This window comes from Nesoenas mayeri, assembly GCF_963082525.1.
Source record: "Nesoenas mayeri genome assembly, chromosome: 1".
Taxonomy (NCBI): domain Eukaryota; kingdom Metazoa; phylum Chordata; class Aves; order Columbiformes; family Columbidae; genus Nesoenas; species Nesoenas mayeri.
The window spans coordinates 124,481,341-124,508,273 of NC_137541.1; the positions used below are offsets into that span (position 1 = coordinate 124,481,341).

Genomic DNA, 26,933 nt, shown 5'->3' on the forward strand with positions numbered 1-26,933 from the left:
CCGGGGACAGGGAGCATCTCTGCCCCTGTCCTTCTCCTTGCCCTTGTCCCTACCCATGTCCTGCCTTAGTCCCTGTGTCTGCCCCTGCACCTGTACCTGCCCTGCCTCTCCCCTGCTCAACGCGGGCCGGGGAGCACCAGGACAGTTTTTTGTGCGTGTGCATGTACCCGTGTGCGTGCTGCCCCGCCACTCTACCCGTCCCGCTCAGGCCCCGGACCCGCCTCGCCCCGCCCGGGGCCGCCCCGCGGGAGGAGCCGCCCCCTCCCTCCCCTCCCGGCGGCAGCGGGGGGCGAGGGCAGCGGGGCGGCGGGAGCCGCGGGCGGCGGCGCAGCACAGCCCAGCGCGGCGCGGCAGCGGCGGGAGCGCGGGCGGCGGGCGCGGAGCCCCCGCGCCATGGGCGGGCGGCGCGGAGCGGCGGCGCGCAGCCGGCCTCGCCGGGGGTAGCCGCCCGCGCCCCGCACCCGCGGAGCCCGGTATGAACTGAGACGGGCACGGAGGATGGCGAGCGCCCTCGGCCCGCAGTGGCCCCGGCGCTCGGCTCCGGGCGGCGGCGGGGGGCTTCTCTTCGTGCTGCTCTGCGCCTCGGCCGGCCTGCCACGGAGCGGCCAGCAAGTGCTGCGTATCGGTGAGTGCTGCCCGCGGACCCTCCGCGCCCCGTGCTGCGGTCACCGCCGGCTCCCACCGCCAGGAGCGGCGAAGGGGACTTCTCGCTCCTGGGCTCTTCCCCTCCTTCCTGCCCCGGGCGCTGTGCGGGGACTTGCTTGTGCCGGAGCAGCGGGACCCGCGTACCTCCCGCCAGGCGCGGCGGCGCAGCCCGCAGGGAGCCGCCGCGAAGGGGCTGGGGCTGCGTGCGCCCCCGCCGGGCTGCTACCCTCCAACCCGTGGCTTTCCTCAGCGGGGCGTTTGCCCGGGGAGCGGGGCACAGCTCACCCGATTTGCTCCGCTGCTGTGCTCTGCGGGGCTCCGCGGGTGCCGCTCCCGAAAGTTTGCCCCGGTGCGCGGCGGCAGGACGCGGGGAAGTTGGTCTCGGAAATCCCAGCGGAGCGAGGACGGGTATGGGGACGAGACCGGGGCGAGCAGCCCGGGAGCCGCTCGGGGCTGACCGCGGGCGAGGAGGTGTCATTGCTGAAGCGCTGCGCTCAGCGGGTGTAAAGTGCGCCCAAATCCAGTCAAACACCGCTCTCCCCGCCACGCCGCGGCGGGAGGGAGGCACAGGAATGGTTCGCTGATCTTAAAGTGCATGCCGAGAAGTGATGAGGTTTACTGGATCGGAGAGAGAGGAGCTTTAGCCAGCAGTCGGTAACCTTTTGGGATGAGGGACGTAGTTGCCCTCCTTTGCCCTTGGCCCCTAACCCTGAGATGGGGGAAGCTCCGCAAGTGCTGTACCTAAGGTGTAGCCCCGGAAAACAGGAATTTATTTTTAAGGAGAAAACTCCGCACCATGGAAACGGGGCTCAGTTCACAGGAAGCCTCTCTCCCTACAGTGGGTTTCTTGTGTCAGTCAAGTGAGACAGTGAATACAAAGTATCAAAAGAGTTAGGGGGCTAGGAAAAACTGTGGAAACGATGCAGGCAGAATCTGCCACATTTCTGTTTCCCTGCGTATCCTTCTTTTGCTTAATAAACACTGAACATGAAGCTGGAAGAAAAAAACAAACCCCAAAGAAAAGCTGTTTATGCCACCCAGGGAGATGCATTCCTAAAGGCATGTTTCTGTGCGAAGTAAAAGATTGATGCTTTTTGATCTGGCAAGCGTTAACTCCACTCAGCTTTTCTCTCTTGAGTGCTCCTTTAAACATCAAGTGGAAGGCTCCTCATATGCTTGGAGAGCAAGGGACCTGAAGACTGAAACATTTAAATAAATAAAGGGACATAGTCCATCAAAGTGCTGAGCAAAGGCAAAGGAAGGGGAGGGGAGGAAAGAAAAGCTGAAGGCATTTAGGACCTTGCAGCTGAAAATCTAGAATTATTTTATAACTGTCCATACTCAGTGTATGCTCACTTTTTTATCGTGAGATGCAGCTGAACTTGGCTACTTTTCTGCTCACCACTACAGTGTAACTGTGCCCAGTTTGGAGCCAAGGGGAAAGTCTGCACACATGCACAGAGCACATGAAACACAAAGCTTTGTGCTTTCACAGACCAGTAAATTCAGGGCCAATGAAACTTGTAGAAGAAAGTAAACCATATAAACTTAGCCACATACTACAACAGGATGGTTTGGAAATACATGAGCATCATTGCTGCTACTAGACAGCCTTAACTTGGCTTTAATGGGAGCAACCTCTGAAGGAAAAAGGAACACACCAGAGTTTAAAGGGAAACATATTTGCTTGAACGTAGTCTTAATGCTTATCTCTGTGCATCATGAAACCTCGGCTTCGCAGCTGGCATCAGCATTGCAGGGACCAAGGCAGAGATTTAGGGTGTGCACTCCTCCCTCTGTCAACCTCCCCACTGTATAATTTGCTTTGCCGCTTCTGTTTGGTCTAGCAAGGCTCCCAAGCAATTGCCCACATTGCTTTTCCTTAAAATTGCTCTGCGTGGTTGGTAGACTCTCTGCTGCCAGCTCTGTGCATAGCCCCAGTTCATATTCACTCTTTCAGTGCCTGCAGCGATGGTACCCTAACACTGGTTAGATGCTGTTACTTCCACCACAATATAAACAGTAAGTATGACAAACTGTTCAGCTTTCAATCACAACAACCACACACATATCCAAAGAGATGCTGCCAGAGAGTAAATGTTCCTCGTGTGTTATGTGGTTATGAAAGCATAAAATATTAAATGTATTCCTATTACTATAGTTATCCTGCCCATAAAGTTATAAAATATTAATCCTTCACATCCGTTAACAGCAGGAAGTTTCTCCATGGAATCTGTCACTCTTAGAGGTCATGAACAGAAGTAATGGGAAGAACTCCTCTGACATTCTTTGTGATAACAAAATAAAATCATCCCAAAGCATTTCTAACAGTGAAGAAAATGGTCGTAAGCCATCAGATTTTCTTCTTCATGTTTTAGTTAATTAAGGAAAAGAAAGCACTGATATACAGTGGCATAGCAGATTGAACCTGGATTAATACACTGGTAGTTTAATTGCATTTTCCACTGCTAGGGAGCTTTGGGATTTTTTATTTTTTTATTTTTTTTCATTATTTATGTAGCTTATAATACAAATGAATGGATTCTCTTGTTGATATTTAATTAGTTGAGAAAGGACATGCAAGCAATAGGAATTCTCACTGTTTCTCAGTAGCTAGCTAATGACTGCTTTTCTAGCCTTCTAAGTAAGAAAATGAGAGATGATGAGTAAAAATTAATTAATTAGGCTAAAAATAATGGTTGTAGAGAGATCATTTTCAGTCTCAGGTAACACAATCATTAAATTTTAGTGTCTTACTGAGTATTTCATGTTTCTGTTAGAAAGCTTTTCCCTTGATATATGAACTGATAGAACTGTCCAAGGAAATGCCATGTTTGTCTACACATAACCCATCAGAATATATTATATAAAGGTATATTTAAAGTTCATGACGCTAATATTTTTATTTAATATCAAGGAATTTCTAGGTGTTACGCTGAGCCAACGCAACCTTCTTATCTTTTCTACTTTTACCACTTGTATAAAATAAATGAACTCAAATAACAGAAGGAATAATATAAATTAAGACGAGCAAGCACTAAGTTGCAGAGACAGCCTCCAAAGCATGGAAATCTCAGCAGCAACACCATGTATTTGTTAATAGTGGACACAGAGCTTTCTCATTTCTTACTGTACATCTTTAAGGCCACTTCTAACTAGGTTACAGACACATATTTCAGCAATATGACATAAAAAAATTATAAATGGTAGTCATTCAAGCTGTGCTCTGGATTAGAACTAACCAATAGTTGATAAACTGCACAAGTTATTAACATATCACTGGAGTTAATTAAAAAGAGAATGTGGCAGTTTTCAACAAATACTTGTAGGAAGTTATACTTGGATGAATTTTGGTATTAATCTCTAAAATTAACGAATCCTGAAAATGAGCAAGTGAGTAATTTTTAGGTTTCATAGAAATTGCTTTAGGTGATGAAATAGATACACTTCAGTTCTTACCAGAAGTAACTTCCATTAATTTGTGTGTTTCTGTAGTTAAATGGCATATTTAAGTACAGGTTCATACCCTGCACTGATGTATTCCTTAAGCAAAATACCCAATAGTTTAGTGATTAGTGTTTTTGAAGATGCAGGATTAGCCCCGTAATATTTTTATCCAATTGAGAAATATAGATTTTAAACAGACACACATAGGACAACCTAACCTGCAAATTACTGTTTTCTAATAAGTTGAAATTTTCAATATAGATTTCCAAATATATGTCTGTATTTCCCGAAGCAGGACTAGAGTGGTGAGGTTTTTTTTTTTTCTGTGATATTACCATTCCCACACTATGAGAATTATAAAGACAAAAACCTAATTAATTTCACTGCAAATCTGCTACTTTTTGTCAACCATTTTCAAGATTTTGTTTGTGAAGAGAGTGATATAAACACACATTTGAGCTTTGTCAGTGTGACATGGCAAAATTGTATTTGGAAAGTCTCTATTATATTTGAACATCATTTAGAATGTTATTTTTCAAAGGTATTTCTTACTGGGTGTCTACAAGTTATTCTACTCCATAATGTAGGAAGTAGAACTGCAATTTCTATCGTTAGATGACCAGGCGTTATTATATTTTGTTCACCAGATCTTGAATGCTCAGTGGTTTATCATTTTACTGTAATATAATTTGCCTAAATTTCCTCATCATACACTTAACAGAAAACTATTTTGCTACAAATATTTCTAAAGGATTGCTACCAAAATGTCTTAACATCCATTTTTGTGTGTCTCTCTCCTCACTGAATTTGACAGTACTATACAAGTGTCAGACAGTGCAAAGTTTGGTTTGCACGCTTTAAGTGGTTAATCAGGTTAAAAATATCCTATAAAAGGCCCAGGAAAAATGTATTGATGGAACCTGAGAAGGACACCCTAGCAAATCTACACTTGTGCACTGAAAGGCTGATGGAGCTGAGTGGCCTCAATGTATACAGGGAGCTCAGGGAAAACACTTGACTGCATAATGTTTTGCATGGTTTCACCATAAATCATTAAAATCAAAATCTCATTGGTGATTTCTTTGTGTACTGCCATCTAGGCTTGATGATGCAGAGGGGTGGATTGCTTTGGGTTCCATACCATGGTATTTCCAGGCTTTTATACTGTGGAAGTCATTTGCCCTACTGGGCTGCTCTGTCGGTGAATATTAAAAAATCATGAAGTCGGTGCTCAGCTCATGTAAATGGGCATCCTTTTGTTGAACTCAAGGGAGCTGCACTGGTTTAAATAGCCTGAAGAGCTGTCTGGACATAATATATTGAGAATGATGAAACCTTTGTACTTCCCCTAACTGACCTACCTACTTACTACCCTTCCTAATGACAGGCAGGATCTGACAAAACCAGGTCCTGTGCATCCTTATCTCTTGTTTTACACCAGTCCACTGTCCAGAGCATTTCTTGAGCTCACTCCCAAGACTAAGTGGCGGTCATTGAGTGCATGGAGCTCGTCAGCATTATGATGACCTGTTACATGTCAGCTTTTGATGCCTCAGTAAGGGTGTCTGCTGGGTGGCCGTGCTGTGGCCGGAATGTTGTTATTGCTGGGACTGTGTAGAGTGCTGCTCAGGATTTGAAGAAACTATAGAGGAGACCGTCACTTTTCAGAAAATCAATGGTTTGTGTCTCTGTTGTTGAAATATACTTACGTCTTAAAGATCTGCCTTAGCATGAAATAGATGAGTTGTAAAGGTGCATTATAGTTTTCAAGTTGTCTGTAATTCTGTGGCTTCATGATTATGCAGCAGGTGGCCAGCCGCTCAGGGTTGCATTCACAAAACACCGAGCTTGAGTTGCTTCTATTCTGGACCACTTGTCGGTAAAGGTTAATGGAGAACAACAAAGGTTCTGAGATCAGAAAATGAAAACTAAGCAAGCAAGGCTAGATTTAGCTGGCTTGGACCAGAGCTAGGATGGTTTAGACACTACTGAGGGAGATAAAATAATTTTAAAAATACATCATAAAGATATCTTAGTCCTGCATTTCACATCTTGGGAGATATGTGGTTAACTATGGTAAATTTCACATAGCTATCTTGGTGAAAAGTCAAGTGGATTATAGGAAAATCAAATGGAAAGCAAGCCACGGCATTGATATCTGTACTGTAATATTTTATTATTTTCTCTTAACTTATGCAAGGTGTATCCTAATATGCCCCTGTGCAAAACAGGTCCATAGTGCTGCAGTGAGCTCCAGGTGGGCAGATAAATAGGACATCCTGCTATGGTTCACCAAGGCTTCAAATGCATTAATGTAGCACATGTGCATCACTTCAGGCTTTGGTAACATACAGGATGAAATCTTCAAAACAATTAAATTGGTGAAATCTTGCTAAAAGATAAGAATTTTTCATCACATATTTTGTTTATGCAAAATGACTGATACTTAACCTAGTACTTTTTCACTTAACAATCCGTGCAGAGTACAGTGATCATTGCAGGAGTAACAATCCTTATAAATAAAATTAATTTTTTTTTCAATTTCCTTTCTTGCTTAATAGCCTATTTGTAGTATTCAGGTGTTTTATATATATATATATATATAAAAATATATATATATATATATATATTTAATTCCTGCAAGTTCCCAATAATGCTTAATTTCACTTATTCAGAGGACATTTGCCTCAGCATCAGTTCTTGCTGTAACTATAAGCTCCTCCATATGGCTCTGCCTTCACTTCACATTTTCCATTCAGACTGCAAATACAATCTCAATACTGCTTTTTCATTACAGTCTGTTTTGTATATCCTGGTCAGTAATAAAGCTTAAATCCGTCTCTCTCCCCTCGCCCCCAAATATTTTAAACAACTGCCTCTAATCTTCTTTTCTTAGAAAAGCTTGATTTGACCAACTAGATAGTACTGCAGGAAAAAAAAAAAATCCTATCCAAGAACTGATTAGTTTTACTCCACAGCTTTGGATCTGTAACCCGCAAGCCCAGTATGTCCTACTTTTTGGTTGACTTTAGATTTTAGTTTGCAGTAATGAGTTTATGATTTTGGGAAAGCTTTGTAGCCCAAATGTTATTATCCTTCCCTCTCTCTTTCTTTCCTCTTTCTGCTGAAGGTGATACAGTATTATCTAGAAAATGATTAGCTTTCAAATGATGAATTTTCTTTCAGTGAGCAAAATCAGAATTCAAAATTAAAACTGTGTCATTCCAAATAGTCATCTTTTTCATTTCAGCCAAAGGAGTGAGTATCAGATACAGCTGCTAAGTTTTTTTTTCCCTCTCTCTGACAGTGCACAAGGTTTCTTATATTATCTTTACAGCTTCACCTGTATCAAGACACTAAATTAGTGTGACAAAAACACTGGGAAATGTGAATCAGTTATATGGCACAGCAGAATGGACAAATAGTTAGAAGTGGTCTCAAAAGCTCAATTTTGAGCTTCTTTTCTTGGGTCCATGAGGTTCTTTACAGTTACATCTGCTAAGTGTTTTTTCCTTTAGGCTTTCAGGCTGCACCACCACAAGTTTAAAAGAGGAGCATTATAAATTCTGTTAGCATTGAATTTGTTCCCACATTCTGCCATCAGATCTGCACATGCAAACTTGGTCTATTTCAAGGAAAATTATGTTTACAGCACATTGATTCTGGCAGGGGTTCAAGACCAGCCATCTTTCCATATTGCTAAATGGCATGGAGGTCCTGGTGCAATGCTGAGTAGGTGGAAGTGACAGTCAGAGTGCAGAAGTACCTCCAGAAATATGGAGCAGGACTTGTTTTGAGTGAGTGAGTGTGTGAAACGCATTGTTCTACCTACATAAGAGGGAGTGGAGAAACTTCCCACACCCGTTATGTCCAAGTGACACTTCTGCTAGGAGTGTTATCACAGATGCTGAGGCTTTGCTTTGGTTCTCAGATGGAGAAGGAGCAGAGCCCTCCCTGAATTCAGTGGTACACCACTGAGACCTTAAAATCACTGTGATTTTGCATGCTGTCCTACAGAGAGAAAAAACAAAACACAAAACAGAACAAAACCCTCCGACAAACTAAAACCGACAAAACCCCAATGCTTTTTTGTAAGAAAAATCAAGCGTGCTAAAATATAGTAAGAGCCATTCACTACACCATAAGCAACAAAGGCTTTTCGTTTCTAAATGTTTTGGACAGAATAAGCAGGAAAAGATGCTAGTGTATGCTGTAGATCAAAGGGTTTGGGGGTGGGGGGGGGGAAGCTATTTTAAAAGGAAAACATTAGGTAGCTACAAGAAAAGAATAAAAATATGCTTGAAGATACAAGTTTATTCTCTTCTTCCTCTGGAATGAGGAATGGAGAAGAGTCCTGCCAGGATGTTTCTATGGCACTTGCTGCCACTTGCTTCTACTAAAGATCACCTCTCCTTCCCCTCCCAGGGAGAGATGTGTCATTAATGTCCTTGGCATGCGAACCAGGTCCCCTGGTGGGTAATTAGACTTGCCTAATCTTCCACTGCTGTTTCTGCATTTAATGGCAGTCTGTACCTCAGCCCAACAGATCCTAAGTATTACTTTAGTAGCTTATTTCTTTAATGCTAGATGTCTTCTCCTACCTGAAAGCTTTGGCCTTTGTGGTCCAGGAGAGTGCAGACAGCAGCCAGGAGGTTTCTAACTCAGGTTTCCTGCAGCGAATAGCCAGAGCAGCTCACACGTCAGGGCTTACAGCCATGTTTCTGAACAGGTAAATCAAAGGATGCTACTTCTCTTTACGAGTCTTGCCTTGCTATTGCTTTGCTAGCTGTAGTAACAGTACTATTGTGTATTGTAATGCAGTAGAACAATTAAACAATGAACGACTACTATGAATTGTGCTATCTTCAGGGGAAGCTGGGTTATATAAATTTGGTTTAGCGTGATTCTGCCAGACAGTACTGAGATCCATATTCCTGGACCATATAATTAGAAGGCAAATCCATGGAACTTCATACTTTTGGGGTCTACCATGCAATGAAAGGTTGTGTCAAACCAGATTCCTTACTGCTTGGTCAAATGTAGGATGAACCGTGTCCTATTTCAGCAGAATTGTAATGAATAATAACAACACCAAGTTATTCTGAAGCAGCAGAAAGCACATACAATTAGTTTTATTTTATGATTGGGGAAGCCAAGGCCAGATAACTGAAGTGCTTTGCTGGCAAACTTGTGGCAATGCTGAGAGTGAATCCAGGTGTCACGAGTGCCATCACCCCAGACCTCTGCCCACTGCCTCACAACTTTGGCATTTCCTTATAGTTTGTCTATTAGGTGAAGTTTTCCATACATCGCTTGGAAATCAGTGGTATGAAGTGCTGTGTTGCTTCTACAGAGACCCAAGTGTGTTTAACTGAACAATTTATAGATAGGTGTTTTGTGGCCTGAACTGTTTGCACGCCCTTGGAGCTCAGCCCTGGGTGTGCAGTGCAAAGCAGACAATGCTGAGATTTTCCTTCATGCTGGAGGATTCTCTGTAGAAACAGAGCATGTGCCTTCCTCTCCCGATCTGGGTAGTGGTCAAATGTGAAGTGTTGTATCTGATCTTAGCTAGAAGCTCCTCAGAGGCCACAGCCTTTGAAAGTGTCTTTTCACTGCTCAGATTTCTTCTGAGTATGTTTTCAGCATGGTTTGCCGTGTCCTCTCCAGCCTCTGGCTTCACATCTGCTCAGCAGAGTGGTGTCCTGCTGAAGATCAGACATGTTAAGCCTTAGCAAAGGACAGACACCTTTAAGATACAGAAGAATTTCAAATTTTTTTCCCCATTTTGGTACTCTCATGGACTAGTGCACTATGGTGTACATGCCCTCTGCAGTTATATATATTTGGAATACAGAAATAATTTGTTTTGATATCCTTTATAGAAGGATATTATGTATATTGGCACAGTTTTAAAGTGTTTTACTAGGTTGTAACTCACAGGCAAATGTAGCAACTGGTGTGAATTGGCCTGCCTCGTTCTCTTGCATCATGTTTGTTCCAGCATCATGTTTTCCCCTTCTTCCCCAAAAAAGGGGTCTAAGCAGTAGGAAAGAGGCTTTCAGAGCATTTGAGCCGTGCATAGTGATGTAGACTGTACCATCAAAACTGCTGAAGTCTTTTTCAAATATTCAGGTGTCCTTATAAAATTCTACAGCTGTGCTAGCTAGGAATTAACTCTGACTTCAGGAACTACACATGTCAGTTCTTACAGTCCTTTGCCTTCACTGTCTTGCTCTCAGCCTTGACAAAGATAAGGAGAACTGAAAATTAGATGCACTGAGATGTAAATATCCAGAGGGAAAAACAAAACGAAACAAAATACAACTTTTGCTTTCACAAAAATAACCTTTTTTCTTCTTACAATCAAGAAAAATATGAGAGAAGCCAAAGCCATCTTAATCTTCCTTTCCATTGTGCAAATGACTTTCTCCTAAATGTCTTGGGGGCCCTGTGCCAACCCAGTCATTTCCATAAAGGTTGTGAATAGGAAGCTCAGGCCTGATGGAATGTGAAAAGTAGCTTACGTGAAATAGTTACTTCATTTTTGAGGAACTGCAAATTAATCTTGATTTCTCTGGAATGGTCCCAAGAGATTAATCTCAAGATGTCTGAGCCCATGTCAAGCTTAGAGGCTCCTTATCAGTAGTCAGAGGGGAGGAGACCAGGTTGCTACAGCAAGAGCGTGACATATGTAAAACTCTGTTTGATCATGTCAGTATCACAGACAAAGCTGTTTAAAAGTTAGTTCAGGTTTTTCAGCTGTACTAAATTTTGCTAGAGACTGTCAGTGAGTGTCAGGTTGGCCAATGAGTCAAAATACATGATGAATAACTTCAGCAATCTTATGTGGATAGCAAGTTAGCTGTCCACGTAAAATAATATAGTAATAAGTCATTGGAGAACTATTAAAGAAACTGTAATAAGCCACTTAAGAATTCTTCCCTGCAATTTGAAGACAAATAAAATTACAGTTTCTGATTAAAATATTTTAATGTTTTGGTTTTGAATGCTTTTATTCCTCTTAGGGTTCAGAAAGAGCATGGGAAATGACTTAAAAATCAAACAGATTATCTTTGATTGTCCGTTGGAATGAGAGATAAATGTCTTGTACAGGGTGCAACAGGGACATGGATTCACCGCTGTACTATTTTCCCTTATGATTATACAAGTGTATTTTATATGATAAACAATGCGCATGCTGAACAAAATTGCTTTGTCAGTAGAATCCTATATCCCAAAATTATTCAACCATACTTAAAAATATTAAATGCAAATGCAAAAGACTATAGTAAAAGAGTGCAGTAAATGAGGCAGAAATCATGAAGAAGAATGTCCATAGTTAGGTAACAAAAGATGGAATTTTGAAGTTTTTCAGTCAACGTTAGTTCAATATTTCCCATCTTCTGGGGTTTCACTTTTTAATCTTACATGGTTTTATAGAAAGCTTTTGGTATAATTCTCTGTCACTATGTAAGAAACAATCAGAAATGCCAGGAACATTCCCCTCATGCCCTGTGGGCATGGCTGGGATGCCCAGTGGTACTGGAGCAATGCGGTGCACAATGGAGACCTGTGCCAGCCATCACCAGTAGGTGTGGCTGTTCTCCCTCTGGACCTGGTCCTGAAGAAGGATGAGGCAGCTTCTGATGGTGCTTTTCCAGGGGCGTTTGGTGATGGGAAACGGGCTGGCAGCACAGCAAAGGTGCAGTGTGGGCTCCTGGCTTACACTGCCGCAGGCACCAAACCAGAAAAGGGACAGGCTTGTTCCTGCAGCTCTGGGTAATGTGTGCATCATGCAAACAGGTATGGTAGATACTTGTCTGGCCATTGGTAAAAAGCTGCCACTGACTGCATTCACAGTACCAGGCCATCAAATTTTAAGTCCCTGCAGGAAGATATTCTTGGTGAAAACACTCTCAGTGAGAAGGTAATGAGAATATTTGTAGTTCGGGCAAGAAAATGTATTTGTTATTCTCTAGAACAACAAAAAACTCCTGTATTCAGTTTGAGACAGCTGCAGGATGGGGGAAATGTTGCTTTAGATGGATAATATTTGACAGAGTTATAAGCAGCTGAAGATGAGGTTGTGTGGTGGACAACGTTTGGAGTCCTTTCTTATTGACAAATGCTGCAGGGCGTTACTGACAACACTTACAAAAGATGAGGTGGAGCTTCTTTGTGGGAAAGCTCTTTTGCCTTTGCTGGCGTGAAGCACCTAACTCATCAGCCAGCATGAGCCTCGCCAGCCTTGTAGGTCTAATCTGGATGGTCCAAGTTTTGGGTGTGTTGTTTGGCGAAGGACCTTGGAAACTTGAGGTACAGTGACAGGTTGGTGGCCTGTGGCCATGCTGACAGCTGTGGCAGGGCAGTCTGGCTTGTTTAAACCAGACCTGCTAGGACAAGCCAATATGGGCTGTTCTCCTGACGTGTTACACCGTGAAATACTGCGATCTTTACAGCGACATGCTGTTTCCTTCACTGCAGCTCTGTCTACTTAAATAGACAGTTTAGAATGGGGATTTGTTCTTTCTTGAGTTTCTGTTTGTTTGCCTGCTAATGCCCAAGTACAGCAGAAAGATATCTAAGATTCCCTGCTTCTCCATTGTGATTTGGTTGAGTGAAGGTCCCTCTGAGGACACACTACACTCTTGTCCATAGCACACATTCCCTTAGCCCGGTGATAGGGATCTGAGCAGAGAGGGAGCTCACTGCAGAGAATGGCTTAGTCCGTATAAGCCTGCATGGCAGGGACACTTTGAAAAGAAACTGCTCAGCTTGTGGCTGTGCTGAGCTTCACTGGGCTCATTTTCTGGTCTGCGATCTAGTGCTAAGCTGGTGCTGTGGTGGTGTCAGGATGACTTCAGCCCTCACCTGCAGCTCACTGCTGCAAGCAAAGCCTCATGGAGCCAAGCAGACACCATCAAATCCGAAGCTCAATGTGCATGTGACTAAAGATTTTTGTCCTCAAAGCCGAAGAAGTCTGTGGTCATAAGGAAGCGGAATGTTGATGCAGCTTAGTGTGTTGAGGGGATTGCTTCTCTGCACAGGAATCTTTAAGCTTCCCAGCCTTGCCTGTTCTGTTTCTCCTTCCCCTCTCTCTGAGCTTGGAGATGCTCAGCTCATCCAGCCACGTGCTCTGTCATCTGATTTGATACTGCCACGAAGGCCAGTTTCAGAATTTCTATGTAAAAATGATGTCTTTTTTCTTGCTATCTCTAATCCAACAATTTGTACACAAACCAGCTTTTTATTCTTCCAAAGCTACTCCCTTTCAACTATGCCAAACCGCCCCAAAAACTTATCTGTGGGGCACCACAGCTGAAATCTAATATGAGCTGATGCTTTTCCAACTGTAACTATCTTGAAAATTTTCATTTCATGTCCAAATTGTTTACTTATCTACTAGCAACATATGTTAAGAGAAGTTAAGGCTCTGTTGCCCAAGGTGCATTTTAATACAGGGGAAGAACTGCTTCAGATATTTCACATTACATCTAGCTTTATCTGGTACTGTAAATTATAAAGCTGCTTCATTGAACTGAATGAAGATTAAATTTTTGAACACTGTTTTCTGAAGAATGCAGATTTTTCTCTTTGAAATGAAGAATCTGTCCTGCATCAGTGTGGCTCATTGCATACTTTGCTGCCCAAGCCTTTCTTTTTTCTATTAGGGTGCCAGGCTGTTCCCTGTGGACTATGTCCTGTCGTTGATCCATGTACTGACATTAAAAAGCATCTGCAGATGGAGTGGGTGTGGGATGTGCCCTGAACAGCAAGTGGTCTGGGAAACTGTAATTCTTATGCTGTCGTCTTGAAATCAGAACTGTCATTAAGGAAAACTAGCAAGAAACATTTATCTTCTCATCTGCATAGACCTTCTCCTGTAGAAGCCTGATGTATGTATGATACACGGGTGTGTTTTAAAAAAACAGTTGCTTGGAGCATCCAAGTGGAATACTTATGCACTGCTCTTTTACTCAGATGCCTGTCTCTGTCAGGCTGAATCCCTGGCTTTCAGCCCTCTTCTCTTAGCGCTACCAATGTGGGGAGATCTCATCTGTGTTTGTTTCCTTCTGTGCCTAACACCAGCGCCTGGGAGGAAGCTGGGTGGGTGCCTCATTTAAAGCAACATAGTACCAATAAAATCGAGTGTTGCAAACAGTTCTGTTGCATCTGTATCAAAGGATGAATTTAGTCCCATTTCCTCCTACGAATTGTCTCCCACGTATGCACACAAAAGCCAAGATACTACAGCTGACCCAAACGCTGCTTACTCAAAGTTGTAACACAACTATCTGGTGCAGATGATTTATGGGGCTGGAGGACATTAACCAATGTGAGAAGAGCACAGTGGTGGGCTTCCCCTTGGCTTCTTCCCTGTGTCATCCTCATCAACTCCATGAGAGGAGCTGAGGGGAGACGTGGTATCATGGTACCTTGTTTCCTCCCCCTGTGGCAGTTGCCCTCCCCTTCTTCCAGGAGCAGCACGTGAAGAGAAGAGAGAAGAGGAGAAGAGGAGAGAGAGAAGGAGTGGCAACCCACTCACCTGGGGCTGCTGCAGGCAGCATTCCTCTGGGTGAGCAGGTCAAAGCCACCTCCACCCTGCCAAGTTTCTCCATCAGCAGAGGCACTCGAGGCGTGCAGCATATGTCTCAACCTTTTCAGGAGTGCTGGGGCTAGCACAAAATCACAGGAAGAGAAAGAAAATGTTTCCTACTAATTAGATGGCTATATACATTATGCCCTCTGGTTCTTTGCTTTAAGTGTTTCTGTGTGTAAGCAGATTACTCCTGTGTTAATCAGGGTGTTTCATAGCCTATTTTATATAGGCAAAAGTTAGTCCAGTTTTCTGTAATGTATTGAAATACTTTGTACAGCAAGATAATGAGAAAGGGTGATGAGGGAAAAGCTAATTGTTCTTTATAAATCCTGTTTTAAGATGACTTATGTACTAATTTATTTCTACAAGTCCATAAGCTAAAGGGTAATGCGATCCCACCCTTTCTTCTTTCTCACAAAGGTAATTTCAGGAAGCCATTGCATGAATCTTTGTCCTGAGTATTTCTTTGAGTCCTAATTTGTTATTATGCATTGTCAGTAAACAGGTGAATCTTGTTTCTGGGCAGCTGTAGTTATCCCTAGCACTTTCCCTCTTTCCTGAGGGAAACTCCATTGGAGTCAGTCCTGATGTGTTTTCTGGGTTACATAGTGTTCTGCAAGTGTCATGTGCAAAAAGATAAAAACTTCAGAAATAATGCTTATGACTTATTGAAATTCCTCCCAGAAACAAACACAAAATGCTACCTGGCAGTGGGGAGTGACGGAGGAAAGTGTGAGAAACAGCTGTGTGAGCCCCATGGGTAGAGAAGGAGGAGGGGAGAAAGAGCTCCAAGCGCCTGAGCAGGGATCCCCTGCAGAGACCAGGCTGGAGCAGGTATCCACACTGCAGCCATGGAGGAGCCCACGCTGAAGGAACTGTGGTCCATGGAGAGCCTACATTGGAGCAGGCTTATTCTGGAAGACTGCAACCCATGGAGAGGACCCTCTCTGGAGCAGGGCCAAAGTGTGAGGAGGAAGGAGTGGCAGAGAGGAGCTGCTACGGACTGACCACAACCGCCATTCTCCATCCTCCTGCACTACTCTGGGTGGAGAATGTGGAGGAGTTGGGAATGAAGAAGTGAAGTCCAGCCTGGTGAAAGGTGGTGTTTTAATTTGTCTTTGTTTCTCACTATCCAAATCTATTTTCGTTGGCAATAAATTAAATTAAGTTCCCCCAAGTAGAGCCTGTTTTGCCCGTGACAGTAACTGTTTAGTGATTTCCCTGTTTTTACCTTGACCCATCAGCTTTTTAATCTTAGTTTTCTCCCTCTGTCCTTGTGAGGAGGAGGAGGAGTGAGGAAGTGTCTAGGCGGGCATCTGGCAGCCAGCCAAGGTCAACTCCTCACAACTGTAATGTGTAAAAATTGAGATGTACTCTTTCTATGACATTTATAATGATATTGCTCCTTTTTAGCAACTTCTAGTAAGAATAGTGTGAAGCTACTTCTGTCCAGTGACTTTTAACTGCTGTTTTAAGGGCTAGAGTTTCTTAGATGGGAGACTGAGCTGCTCGGTGATACCAGCTGACTATGCATTTGCACAGTAAGAAAAGGGATTTTAAAATAATTTCCATAACTAAGTTAGTTTAGAAGATTCAGAATAAACTTCCTTGGGAGCTTTAATTAATACTAGAATTCCTGGCTTTTGTATTTGCAACTCAGATGTTTGCAAAACCAACAGTATTTTTTATTACCATTCTTAAAATGATGCAATGATTTGTGGTATTTTATAATGAAGTAATATGAATGTACATTATATTAGTAAAGTCTCTTCATTGATTATTTGACCCATTGTTCCAAATCCACAGGAAAAACCTGAATGAAATGTAGCTACCGCTCATGCCAAATTGTCAGGTTTTATATCTTTTTATTACAGCTGAATTAATCCATATTGAAGAATTAAGAAGAATAAAAGAAACATTTTAAAAGGAATATTCAACCTATTTAGTTGCAGATTCAAGAATTTTAATACACACAACTCTGTTCCTTCATTATTCCTCTAAGTTAAAACAGACAGGTGGGATGCAGAGCAGTGATGGTCTACCATACTTCTGATTTAACCCCTTGAAAGCAAGACCTATAATTAAAATATTGATTCAAAATAAGTAGTGCTGACAAGCTCCTTTAGCATACATTGTATTTAAAACCCTTTCCTACTTTTGGCAGGCTCTGAAGGAACTGGGCACAGACTTTTTCAAAGATTCAAAGCTCAGTCTTTCTTCCATAGCAATTTGTCCTAAACTTCATTGAGAATAGGTAAAGCCCAGTGATTGCACATACATCTTGTCCAGGAAGTTTGATGTGAGCTTTAAACTGCCTGTGTTTATTAGATTTGACTGCAAAACTTCTTTGAAAACCAAGCCCTCACTCTTATCTATTAGTTCTTAGAGAAAATCTGTGAGAAAATGGGGTACAAAATCATCTCTTCTGATTCTCTGTCCTTTTGTTTTAAGTGACAGACCACTTTTCCCAGGAAAAAAAAAAAAATGACCCAAAAGCTATTTTAGCTCTGCCTCTCACAGATTCAGTGAAGCTGTGGTAGTTTATAGTGATGAGGTGCTGGTAAGTGTGTTATTCTGACAGAAGAGAACAGTTGGCAACTTACTGAGGTTCATCCAAACTGCAAATGAAAGTTCTGGGTTCCATTAGTTTGAGGAAATCAAGGGTAAAAGGCCTTCTCCTTCCTTTTTCTCCAGCTGCTTTTATCAAGGTCTCCCAATTTTGTGAAGTTTTCTAATGATACTAAATTAGAAGGAGCTGTGGACTCCCTCTAGGATAGAGGCACCTTACAGAAAGATTTGGATAGACTAGAGAGCTGGACAGTCACCAACTGCATGAAATTTAACAAGGACGAATGCTTGATTCTCCACTTGAGACAGGGTAGTTCCGGTTACGTGTACAAATTGGGGGATGAGATACTGGAGAGCAGCTCCATGAAAAGACATCTGGGGGTTTGGGTTGATGGCAAGTTGAACATGAGCCAACAGTGTCCCTGGCAGCCAAGAGGGCCACCCGTGTCCTGGGTGCATCCAGCACAGCATTGCCAGCCGGGCAAGGGAGGTGACTGTCCCGCTCTGCTCTGCACTGGTGCGGCCTCACCTGGAGCACTGTGTGCAGTGCTGGGCAACACAGGGTAAAAAGGACATCAAAGTATTAGTGTGTCCAGAGGAGGGCGACCAAGATGGTAAAGGGCCTCAAGGGCAAGACTTACAAGGAGAAGCTGAGGTCAGTTGGCTTGTTCAGCATGGAGAAGGCTGAGGGGGCACCTTATCACAGTCTACAGCTTCCTCAAGGAGGGCAGTGGAGGAGGATGTGCTGATCTCACTCTGATGACCAGTGACAGGACACAGGGCAATGGTATGAAGCTGTTTCAGGGGAAGTTCAGATGAGACATTAGGAAAGGATTCTTCACTGGGAGGGTGTTTGGTCACTGGAACAGGCTCCCCAGAGAAGTGGTCATGGCACCAAGCCTGTCAGAGTTCAAGAAGCATCTGGAAAATGATCCTAGTCATATAGTTTAGTTTTAGGTAGTCCTTCGAGGAGCAGGAAGTTTGATTTGATGATCCTTATAGATCCCTTCCAAGTTGAGATATTCTATGATTCTGTGATTTCCTTCTCTGCCCTGCTTGTTCTTACCAAGGCAGTGACATAGAAAGAATGCCTAAATTCACTGGTTTATGCCAAGAACAGACACTGTCAGGTGTAAGTTATTCCAGCTACTGATGGTGCTGTAAACAGGCTCGAATAAGAGAGCGGGAATGTCTTACAGACACAGCTTCCTAGAAATAGCATTATTATCTGTATATGATCACATGGTTGGAGTTAGCACAGCAAACACTGAAAGCACAAACCTCTATATAGAAGAATGTCTTGTTAGAAAAGAATCTTCACTTGCTTTGTGTAGCTTAGCATGCAGCTTCTGATTCAGCATATGAATATATCAAATAAGGTCAAGTATGATACAATTTTGGTGTCACGCTGAATTCATGGTAGAGCTAATATTGTTACAGTCCTGTTGTGACTGACATAAACCTGTCACATTTTCAATAGGATGGTTCATGAAAGATACAGAAGAATCAATGGAGATAAAAGTAGGTAATGCAATAACAGCATCAATCTCATCATAATTTTGCTCATATTAAACTAAATAACCTGATTGAAAGGGTCAGGTTTAAATGTAATCTGGCAAAACTGCTTATAAAAATGAGAGTGAGAGAGAAGGAACCCAAATTGGTGAATTTTGCAGGTAAGCCAAGTGGTAATACATCAGTCCCTGCAGAACACGCAGCCCCTGTCACCAGCAGCGAACATCCTGTGTGAAGGGGGCAGCAGGCAGCCCCCACCATTTGTGAAACCTGCTCCTAGCTGGGGACCTGCAGGCAGCCTGATGTGTTTCTACCTGATGGGAGCCAAAATGAAATAAAAAGTCCCCAAATGCTATGCTGCTAAGTTAAACATCTCCTTTGTAGTCACAAGTAGGATGGTACAAGGGTCTCTGGGTCCTGTGGTTCTGCTTGAATATTTTGAGATCATCCTATCTGTCCTAGAGCTACTAAAAATAGTGTATTCTGTATTTTAGGCTAGATTAGCTTCTGCCATTCTTCATGACATATTTCATGGACTCTGGAGTGTGTTACTTAATGAAAGACATCTGTGAACATATAACTGAGTCTTATGACCTAGTTAATTTTGATTTTATTAATTTTTTTTTTCCCCCATGTTATTGATCTCTACATACAGAGGAAGACTTTGAGGCAGGTCTGATATAATCTGAAGAAGTCCCTGACCTCCAAAGACCCACATGGACTTTTATCACCCAAGGATCGGGGTCTGTTCAGTTTGTATTTTATCCTAAAAAATAAAACGTTGCTGCTAGATTACTTTTTATGGATAATGATGTTGCATTTTTTCTGGGACACACTAATGCTCATATTGCAAGAGAAAGAGAAGCAAGCAAGCAAGCAAGAGAAGGGTCCAAGAAACCAACTATTTGCTTAATAGCAATAGCTGACCTAATGAAGTCCAGACTTGTCTTCTGCTTCTATCCATCCTAGAACTACTGTAACCTCAGCTGCTTTTCTTGTTCCCTCTTGACCTCCTCCCTTCAGCAGCACCTGTGATTCTCCTCTTTCTCCAAAGTCCTCTTGGCTATCCCCAAATGACAAGCAGCAAGAGGCAGCAGTGTTGTTTCCAGGAGACAGGGAGCCAGCAGACCAAACCTGCAGGTAACTTGAGCTTTTCCTTTGGTGAGGCCATTTACTACATTCCTCAAACTGTTTTTCAGACAATTGGTAGGAACTGCATGACTTTGAGACCTCTACTGTTTGTCAAACTTGGCTAAATGTGGACAGTGGTTGAATTGGTGCTAAGAGGACTAAGATGAGAAGGCAGAATGATTTTGCAATCCTTGTCTCCTTAGAAAATCTGGCTGAAAAAGTGAATTAAAGTTTTTGGCTTAAGAAATCAGATGTGTCTGTTACGCATAAACTAGATTATATATGGAAGAGCCAAAATGCTTTTCCTCCATTCTACACTCTGTGGAGATGTATGATCGATGTATCGCTATTCTTGCTATGAAGTTTATGCTTATGCAAACGATCAGATCTGGGGAGATGTTCTTTCCTCATGGGGCAAGAGTGAATTAAGATGTGATGCTACTTTCATTCAAGCCACACAACGTTATGCCAACAATATCTTTCCTTCCTCTCTAGCCTGGGAGACAGTGCAATCAGGACGTAGACAGACATCAAAGGGAAAAGCTTTGATAGCAATTTCTGGAATTTCAGGCCCATCAGTGTAGCTCAACTTTCTCTCCATTACAGGGAAACACGTTTCAAGAAATCAAGGAGCATAGGAAGTTCAGAAGTACACTGATGTTTGTTATTCAAAAAGTGTGATTTACATCCTTCATGCATCTCAAAATTTACACTGCTCTGTTATGTTGAAGATGATAAGTAAAGTACAAAATCAAAGAGAGAATTTTTCATCTTATGGTAAAAGCCCTTTGCAAGGCAGAATATTAATCATAATCATCCATGTTTGAATTGGAAGGAAGAAAAAAAAAACCTGCAAAGACAGCAAAAAGTAATTGAGGGAAATTATGTCCTCTGCAACCTAAAGTGGTGGAAAAGGAGCTGGAAATTGAGTGTTGTTTTCTCAGTGACTCAGGCTGCTGCAACATGAGGAAAGGACACAGAGACATTAGGAAAGCAGTTGATACATTTGTACAGTGATACCTGCATATGGTGATGCAGCTTATATGTATGGACCACATATGGTAACAGTTCCTCTGAAGCAGTACTGTACTGTTTGGCCGTAGTCTTTTGTTGACATATTAAGGTAGGTTATAGTCCTCCAAATTGCTGCCTGTCACCATTTTCCAGTCTGTGCTCTTTTCCTCTGCCCTCATAGCCCTAAAAATTTGAGATAGAGGCTGCTTCTGAAGCCTGCAGGCTTGCCTTATAAAGGTGATCATTTTTATGAGATTCAGTGATTGGAGTTCTGCTACAATAGGTCTTTACTGCAGTCTTGCTATCTCCTGTCATCATGAGCTCAAGCAGCAGTACACAAGGAGGATAAAGAAAAGGAAATGGAATGAAAAAATCTTAGATAAGAATGGATTGACAGGTTGATGATAATCTTAAGTATGTGAAACTGTGTTTATGCACGTTTTCTAGTTAAACTCAAGTGCTTTCCAGCATGCAACATGCTTAAGAGATTACAGAGTGCAGGATTTATTGCAAAAACTGTCATGAAATGCTCAAATACACTTCTCTTATCCTGGCATATTGTGTTGTGCTGGAAACTTGAAAGAACTGCAGTGTGAACTCAGACATCTATCAAGTCACATGAATGTGCTTATAAAACTACCAAGACAGTATAAGAATGTATTTGCGGCTAATGGGGAATAAAGGATTTATTCATTCTCCTTTCAGTAGGGATGCCTTTGTATTAAGACTCAAAGATGTTCAGTATTTCTGCCAAGATAAGGAAAAAAATGACCAAATTGTAAGAAAGACAGCAAGTTTCCTGGCTTTGTAAGTCTTAAAAATTCAAATAACTGGCAGTGACAAAACAACAAGAACTCTGGGTGCTACTGACAGTCTGTTACTTTTACAGTCACCTTGCAGAGCTTTATTGCTTATCATCAGATAGAACAGTTGGTCCCGATGGAAAAGACAGGTTGCTACAGATGACAGGATCTTTACAACGGGCAATCATGATGGCATTAGTGTTTATCCACTGCAGTAAGTGTATAAATCACAGCAAATGGGCTTCCCCTTGGAGCTGGAGTCTGTTGTGTTATTTTTGCCCAGCCACAAATATTTAACCACTGAATGGTGAAATTGTCAGACACACTCATGCCTAGCCCAGTGAGCAGTCAGAGATTACTGTATTACTGTCCACAGATCATAAACCTGGTATTAGAATGCCACTTGGAGACACAGATGTTAAACTGAAAGTAGTTTGTGTATTTATTAGAGAGTTCTCCCTGCTCTCTGTGGGCTAGAGGTGTTCTGTAATCTGTTAGTGTGGATGAATATAAGGTTTAAATGGGTTCTCTCCCTCTTCTGAGGTCTTTGGTGGCAGAGTGAGGTAAGATATTATGGACACGGGTTTGCATGCTGTCCCCAGTTCACATATGAAACTCACTGTTGTCAGTAACTTAGAGGTTAATTTTACGTAGTTAAATACTGATACGCAGTTTTAGCTCAATACTCAGACAGTTTATTTTTATAGAACAGGCACTTCCCAGAAAGTGTTGCATAAATCAGAGGAATTACAATACAGAGCATCCTCTGGAGCTTTTTCATTCCAATTTTCAATGTCAGACAGTGTCCAGTGTTAGAGGTTCGAAAGGAAGAAATTAGAAACCCTGTAATGGAGTATTATGGAAAGACATTCCTCAAGGAAACTCTTTCTCAGCTTGTTAGCCTCTGATGTTTTGCCTATTACTAACACGCATGAATTCTGCATTTAATCTTACCTGATGTAATTGTAACTGTTCTCATTCTCCCTCTAAGTGTCTCATCTCTTTTGAATCCCACTGAACTCTCACTTCTCAGTATCCCCTTGTAGTGATGTGTTCCCCAAGTTAATTATTCTTTGTGTCAAGCAGCATTTTCTTTTATCTGTTTCAAATTTGGTGCTTTCCTGCTTCACTATCTGCATATATCCATACAAATGAAAACGATGAATTGGAGAGGATAATCTTGTGCCTGTGTCCCTCTTGCTATGTTCTGTATCTGCATCATATTTTCCCTGCTTGGTTCCATCTGTTGGCTGCTCCATGCCCAAAGGCAGAGCCTGAGCTGTGAGCTGGCCTTCATTCACCTTTGTATTAACAGTCAAATCCAAATTTTAGTTGCAGTTAAACAAGGTGCTATTGTGTTGAGGGGGAAGGAAAGAAACAGCTAAGAGAATGCAGGGCGATTGCTTTCCCTCTGGAGGCATCCTAATGGAAAATTTTGGTCCTGAGAGGAAAATTCCAAGGTTAAACAACAGTAGCAGAAATTTCACAGCTTGGAGCCTGCATCTGTGCTTTTGCTTCTGCTCTCCTCACTTTGTCAGAAGATGCCGTGAGAGGCACAGCATCTTCTGATCTCCCAAAAAAGCCATCCCATTTCCCTAACTGCCCTGCAGAGGTGAGCTGTCTTCTATAATACCCTGCTGTGGCATTCTAGTTTTTTTGACATGGCACTCTGAGGTCACCCAAATGTGCTTTATATAGCACTCCTCCCTCTTTCTCTGGAGGAAACTTTCTTGTACATAGCAAAGCTTAACTGCCCACCTATAGGCAGCCTATGATGTTAGCTTCTAGAACTACAGCTATCTATAGGTATTGATTCCTGTGTGGGCACCGATGTAGAGGAAGTGGTAATTTTCCCTATGAAAATGATAACGTCAGGTATAACATCAGGCCTTCCATCCAGCATGAAGTTAACTTTTCTGAAAGTGGGTTGTCCCACTCACTAGACAAGGTTTCCTTTGAAAACAACTTCCCACCTTTTATGTGACAACATATTTTCTGCAGCTATCTCAATTGTCCTGTTCTGTAGGTTTTTGATCACTGTATGAGAAAGAAAACGTAGAATCTTGCTAGCTGTATTTGTCCACAGGTAATGCTCCAATATGTGTTTTATGCAACAGTGAGATAAACACCCATATAAAAAAAAATACACAGGGAGATTCACTCTGATCATGTCTGGAAAGGCTGGGATGCTTCCCTGGGGATGAGTTCAGATCTGGAAAGCACACAGTGATCTAAATGGCCCTGTGTGGTTTCAGTAGAGACATGCTTACCACACAAAGAATAGAAATGTCATTTTTCTTTAAGTTCAGCAGTTGTATGAGTGTACAAGTCAGAGGCAGGCATGAGCAACCACAAAGGGCTGAATCCGTTTAGTCAAAAAGACAAAAGCTATCATCTATGAAATTGAGAAAGCAAAGGGTGTACCCTTGACATTGTATGCTTGTCATCTAATTTTAGTACTACAAAAGCCAGGGGTCTAGTTGTGTGTGTCCACATCACTGCCACCCTCTTCTGTTCCCACTTGTGCAATGTATCTCATCCCTATGAAATGGGCTCCTGCTTGCAGCAGCAATGGTTTTCAGCTTTTTCTTTAAAACAGATGTTATTATTTGTTTTATTATAAACCAGGGAGCTACTCTAGCAGGCAATGCAGTAACCAAATTATTGTATTCTCAGTATGGGATTTACAAAAAATACTGTAATTTGGCTTACACCGAATATTCTACATGGTAAAACCTCAAACTTCATTGGAGTAGGGTTAGGCCAATGTCAAGCACTTTCAGACATTGCTCCCTGCTAGTTTTCTGTCCTTAGTATATTGATAGATGCTGTCACGGAGGCACCCCGTAGGTTAATTTAAGGGACAATAGGCTCCAAAACAACTTTTATTAAGCCGGTGAGAAACAGGGTTTTAGCACTCCAAAGTGACTTAAATAAAGGTTCGGATATCAGTTGAGGAAAATTATTAAGGGGCAGCAACTAATACAACAGGCGGTCCACAGTGTGCATGCACACGGCTTCACTCAAATCAATGCCGGAGCCGTCCCTGAGTCCCGGAGAAGTACACACTTGCCTAAACACGGTGCGGGATTATTTTTAAAGAGATACACATACTTGTAGTGAGTACGGGAAGTGTACACTCGCTATTCTGCGAGGGTAAATTTATAATACACTCGCAATCCTGTGAGGGTTAATTTACTTACACGTGCAAACATGCACGGAATATTACACGTGCTTATGTGGAAGCACGGCAGGAAAAATACACTCGCGATTGTGCGAAGAAATAATTTATACACGTGCTCGTATTGAGAACGGAAAGTTACGCGTGCAAGTGTGCACGGAAAGTACATGTGCTTGTATTAAGCCTGGAAAGTATGCGTGCAAATGTGCACGGAAAATTACACGTGCATATGTGCACGGAAGGAAAATACACCCGTGATTGTGTGAGGAAATAATTTTACACGTGCTAATATTGAGCATGGAAAGTTACACGTGCATATGTGCACGGAAAGTATAAATATACTCGCAATCCTGTGATAAGTTTTACTCACAGCTGTGGCGGCAAGGCAAGTGGAGTCTCCATCCCAGGGAGGGGGGCTCTCGGCGGCAGCAACTTGCTCGTGCTCTGAGAGACCCGCAACAATGGGCGGAGTCTCAACGAGAGTCCCATTTTTATGTTGTCTGATCAGCTCTGACTGTAGGCATTCTAGAAGCTTCTCTGCACCCCCACACTGGCTGTGGGTGCCCCTGAAGCCTCCAAACATCCCCCACACCGGCCGCAGGCGCCCAGCGGCTCAGTGGCGCCTCAGCACTCCCTTCTCCTAATGGCCCTGGCCAGGGTGCTCTGGGGCCAAACAGAAGAAGCTGTTAGCCTCAAGTAGCAGAGAGAGGGAGATGTGCCCACTCCTCCATACTGAAGGAGAGAGGGGGGGTTGCATTCTGCCACAGATGCAAAACAAGATTCTACTGGTAAAATACGTTTTTTCCAGGTATGTGTTACTGCAAAGGCATAAATATACTTGTAAGGATCTGTATCCAACTATAATGATGTGTATCCAACTAGGTGCTTGGAAATGTACCAGAAGTTTTTCATGGTTATCCAGGCCTAACAGTGCAGCAATATTAATATTTAGTAATTAGTAATACTTACTAATACCATTACTTTTACTTCCCATGCAGAAATTCTGGCAACCTCGGAACTCCCAAGAATCCTTTTTTGATTAAAAAAACTATTTAAATACATAAATATACTGAATACTATATCAGGAAGAGCTACTTGAATTTGTTTTGTTTTGTTTTGTTTGTTTGTTTTTTGGGGGTGGAAAGGGTAATAGCAGGAAGAACTTACACTGAAGGACTCCTGAGATCATGGCAAAAGATTATGTGCCTACCCTCAAAAGAGAACCACCCCTGCAGCGATGGAGTGTCTTTTTAAAATGCACTTTACAGCTACAGTGAGCCTGCCAGTACTCCTCCTTTCTTTTCTTAAAATGAAAAGGAAAAAGAAAAGAACTAGTCATAGTTAGGCACCAGGAGCTGAGTAAGTGGTATTTCTTTTTTTCCCAGGGTGAGAGTTACACATTTCACCAAGGAGCAACCCTGAGGAATACAAACATACTGGAGAAATTCACTATTTTATATCATAGAATAATATAATCACAGAATCATTTAAGTTGGAAAACACCTTTAAGATAATAGAGTCCAACCATAAACCTAATGCTGCCAAATCCACCACTAAACCATGCGTAATTGCTTGAATAAAAACCACCTTCACTTTTCCTGCTTTTCACTTTCATGAAAATCCAGTTTTCCAAAACTCTGAGAAATATGAAGTATACAATATTTAACTAGGTAAGTCCCTAGAGGTTTGGAAAGACATGATTGCTCAGATGTGTAAGAGGCAGACACAGCCAGCTCAGTCCAAAGGAGGTATCAAAGGAGCAGAACACAGCTCAGGCTAGTGTGCTGTGTCAAGAGAGCACTAACGTGGCTCCATGGGTTCAACTTGCTTTTATTCACCCACCTTGGGATGCTGATAGAGATGCTTGATAACTGTGTAGACGTGTTAGGCTGTCTGTTGTGCAAGGTGCTATACAGGCACACATTTCCCAAAGATGCAAATGTGAAATGTGATTCAGAATAGGAGTGAAATCCTACATCATCAAGTTTATCTCTGCTTAATAGTCTAAAACGTAATTACAAGTCAATAG

The 26,933-nt window shown here is 42.4% G+C and overlaps 1 protein-coding gene across 2 annotated transcripts in view; it reads left to right on the forward strand.

Moving 5' to 3' along the window:
* Positions 1–498: 498 nt before the first annotated feature.
* GRIK1 (glutamate ionotropic receptor kainate type subunit 1) overlaps positions 499–26,933 on the forward strand; it is a gene marked incomplete at both ends in the record, with an annotated part of 173,138 nt that continues 146,703 nt past the window's right edge. For both annotated transcript variants that reach the window (XM_080358509.1, XM_080358510.1), the window contains one exon: positions 499–625. In XM_080358509.1, the coding sequence (XP_080214635.1) occupies positions 499–625 (127 nt within the window). The remainder of the gene's footprint in view (positions 626–26,933) is intronic.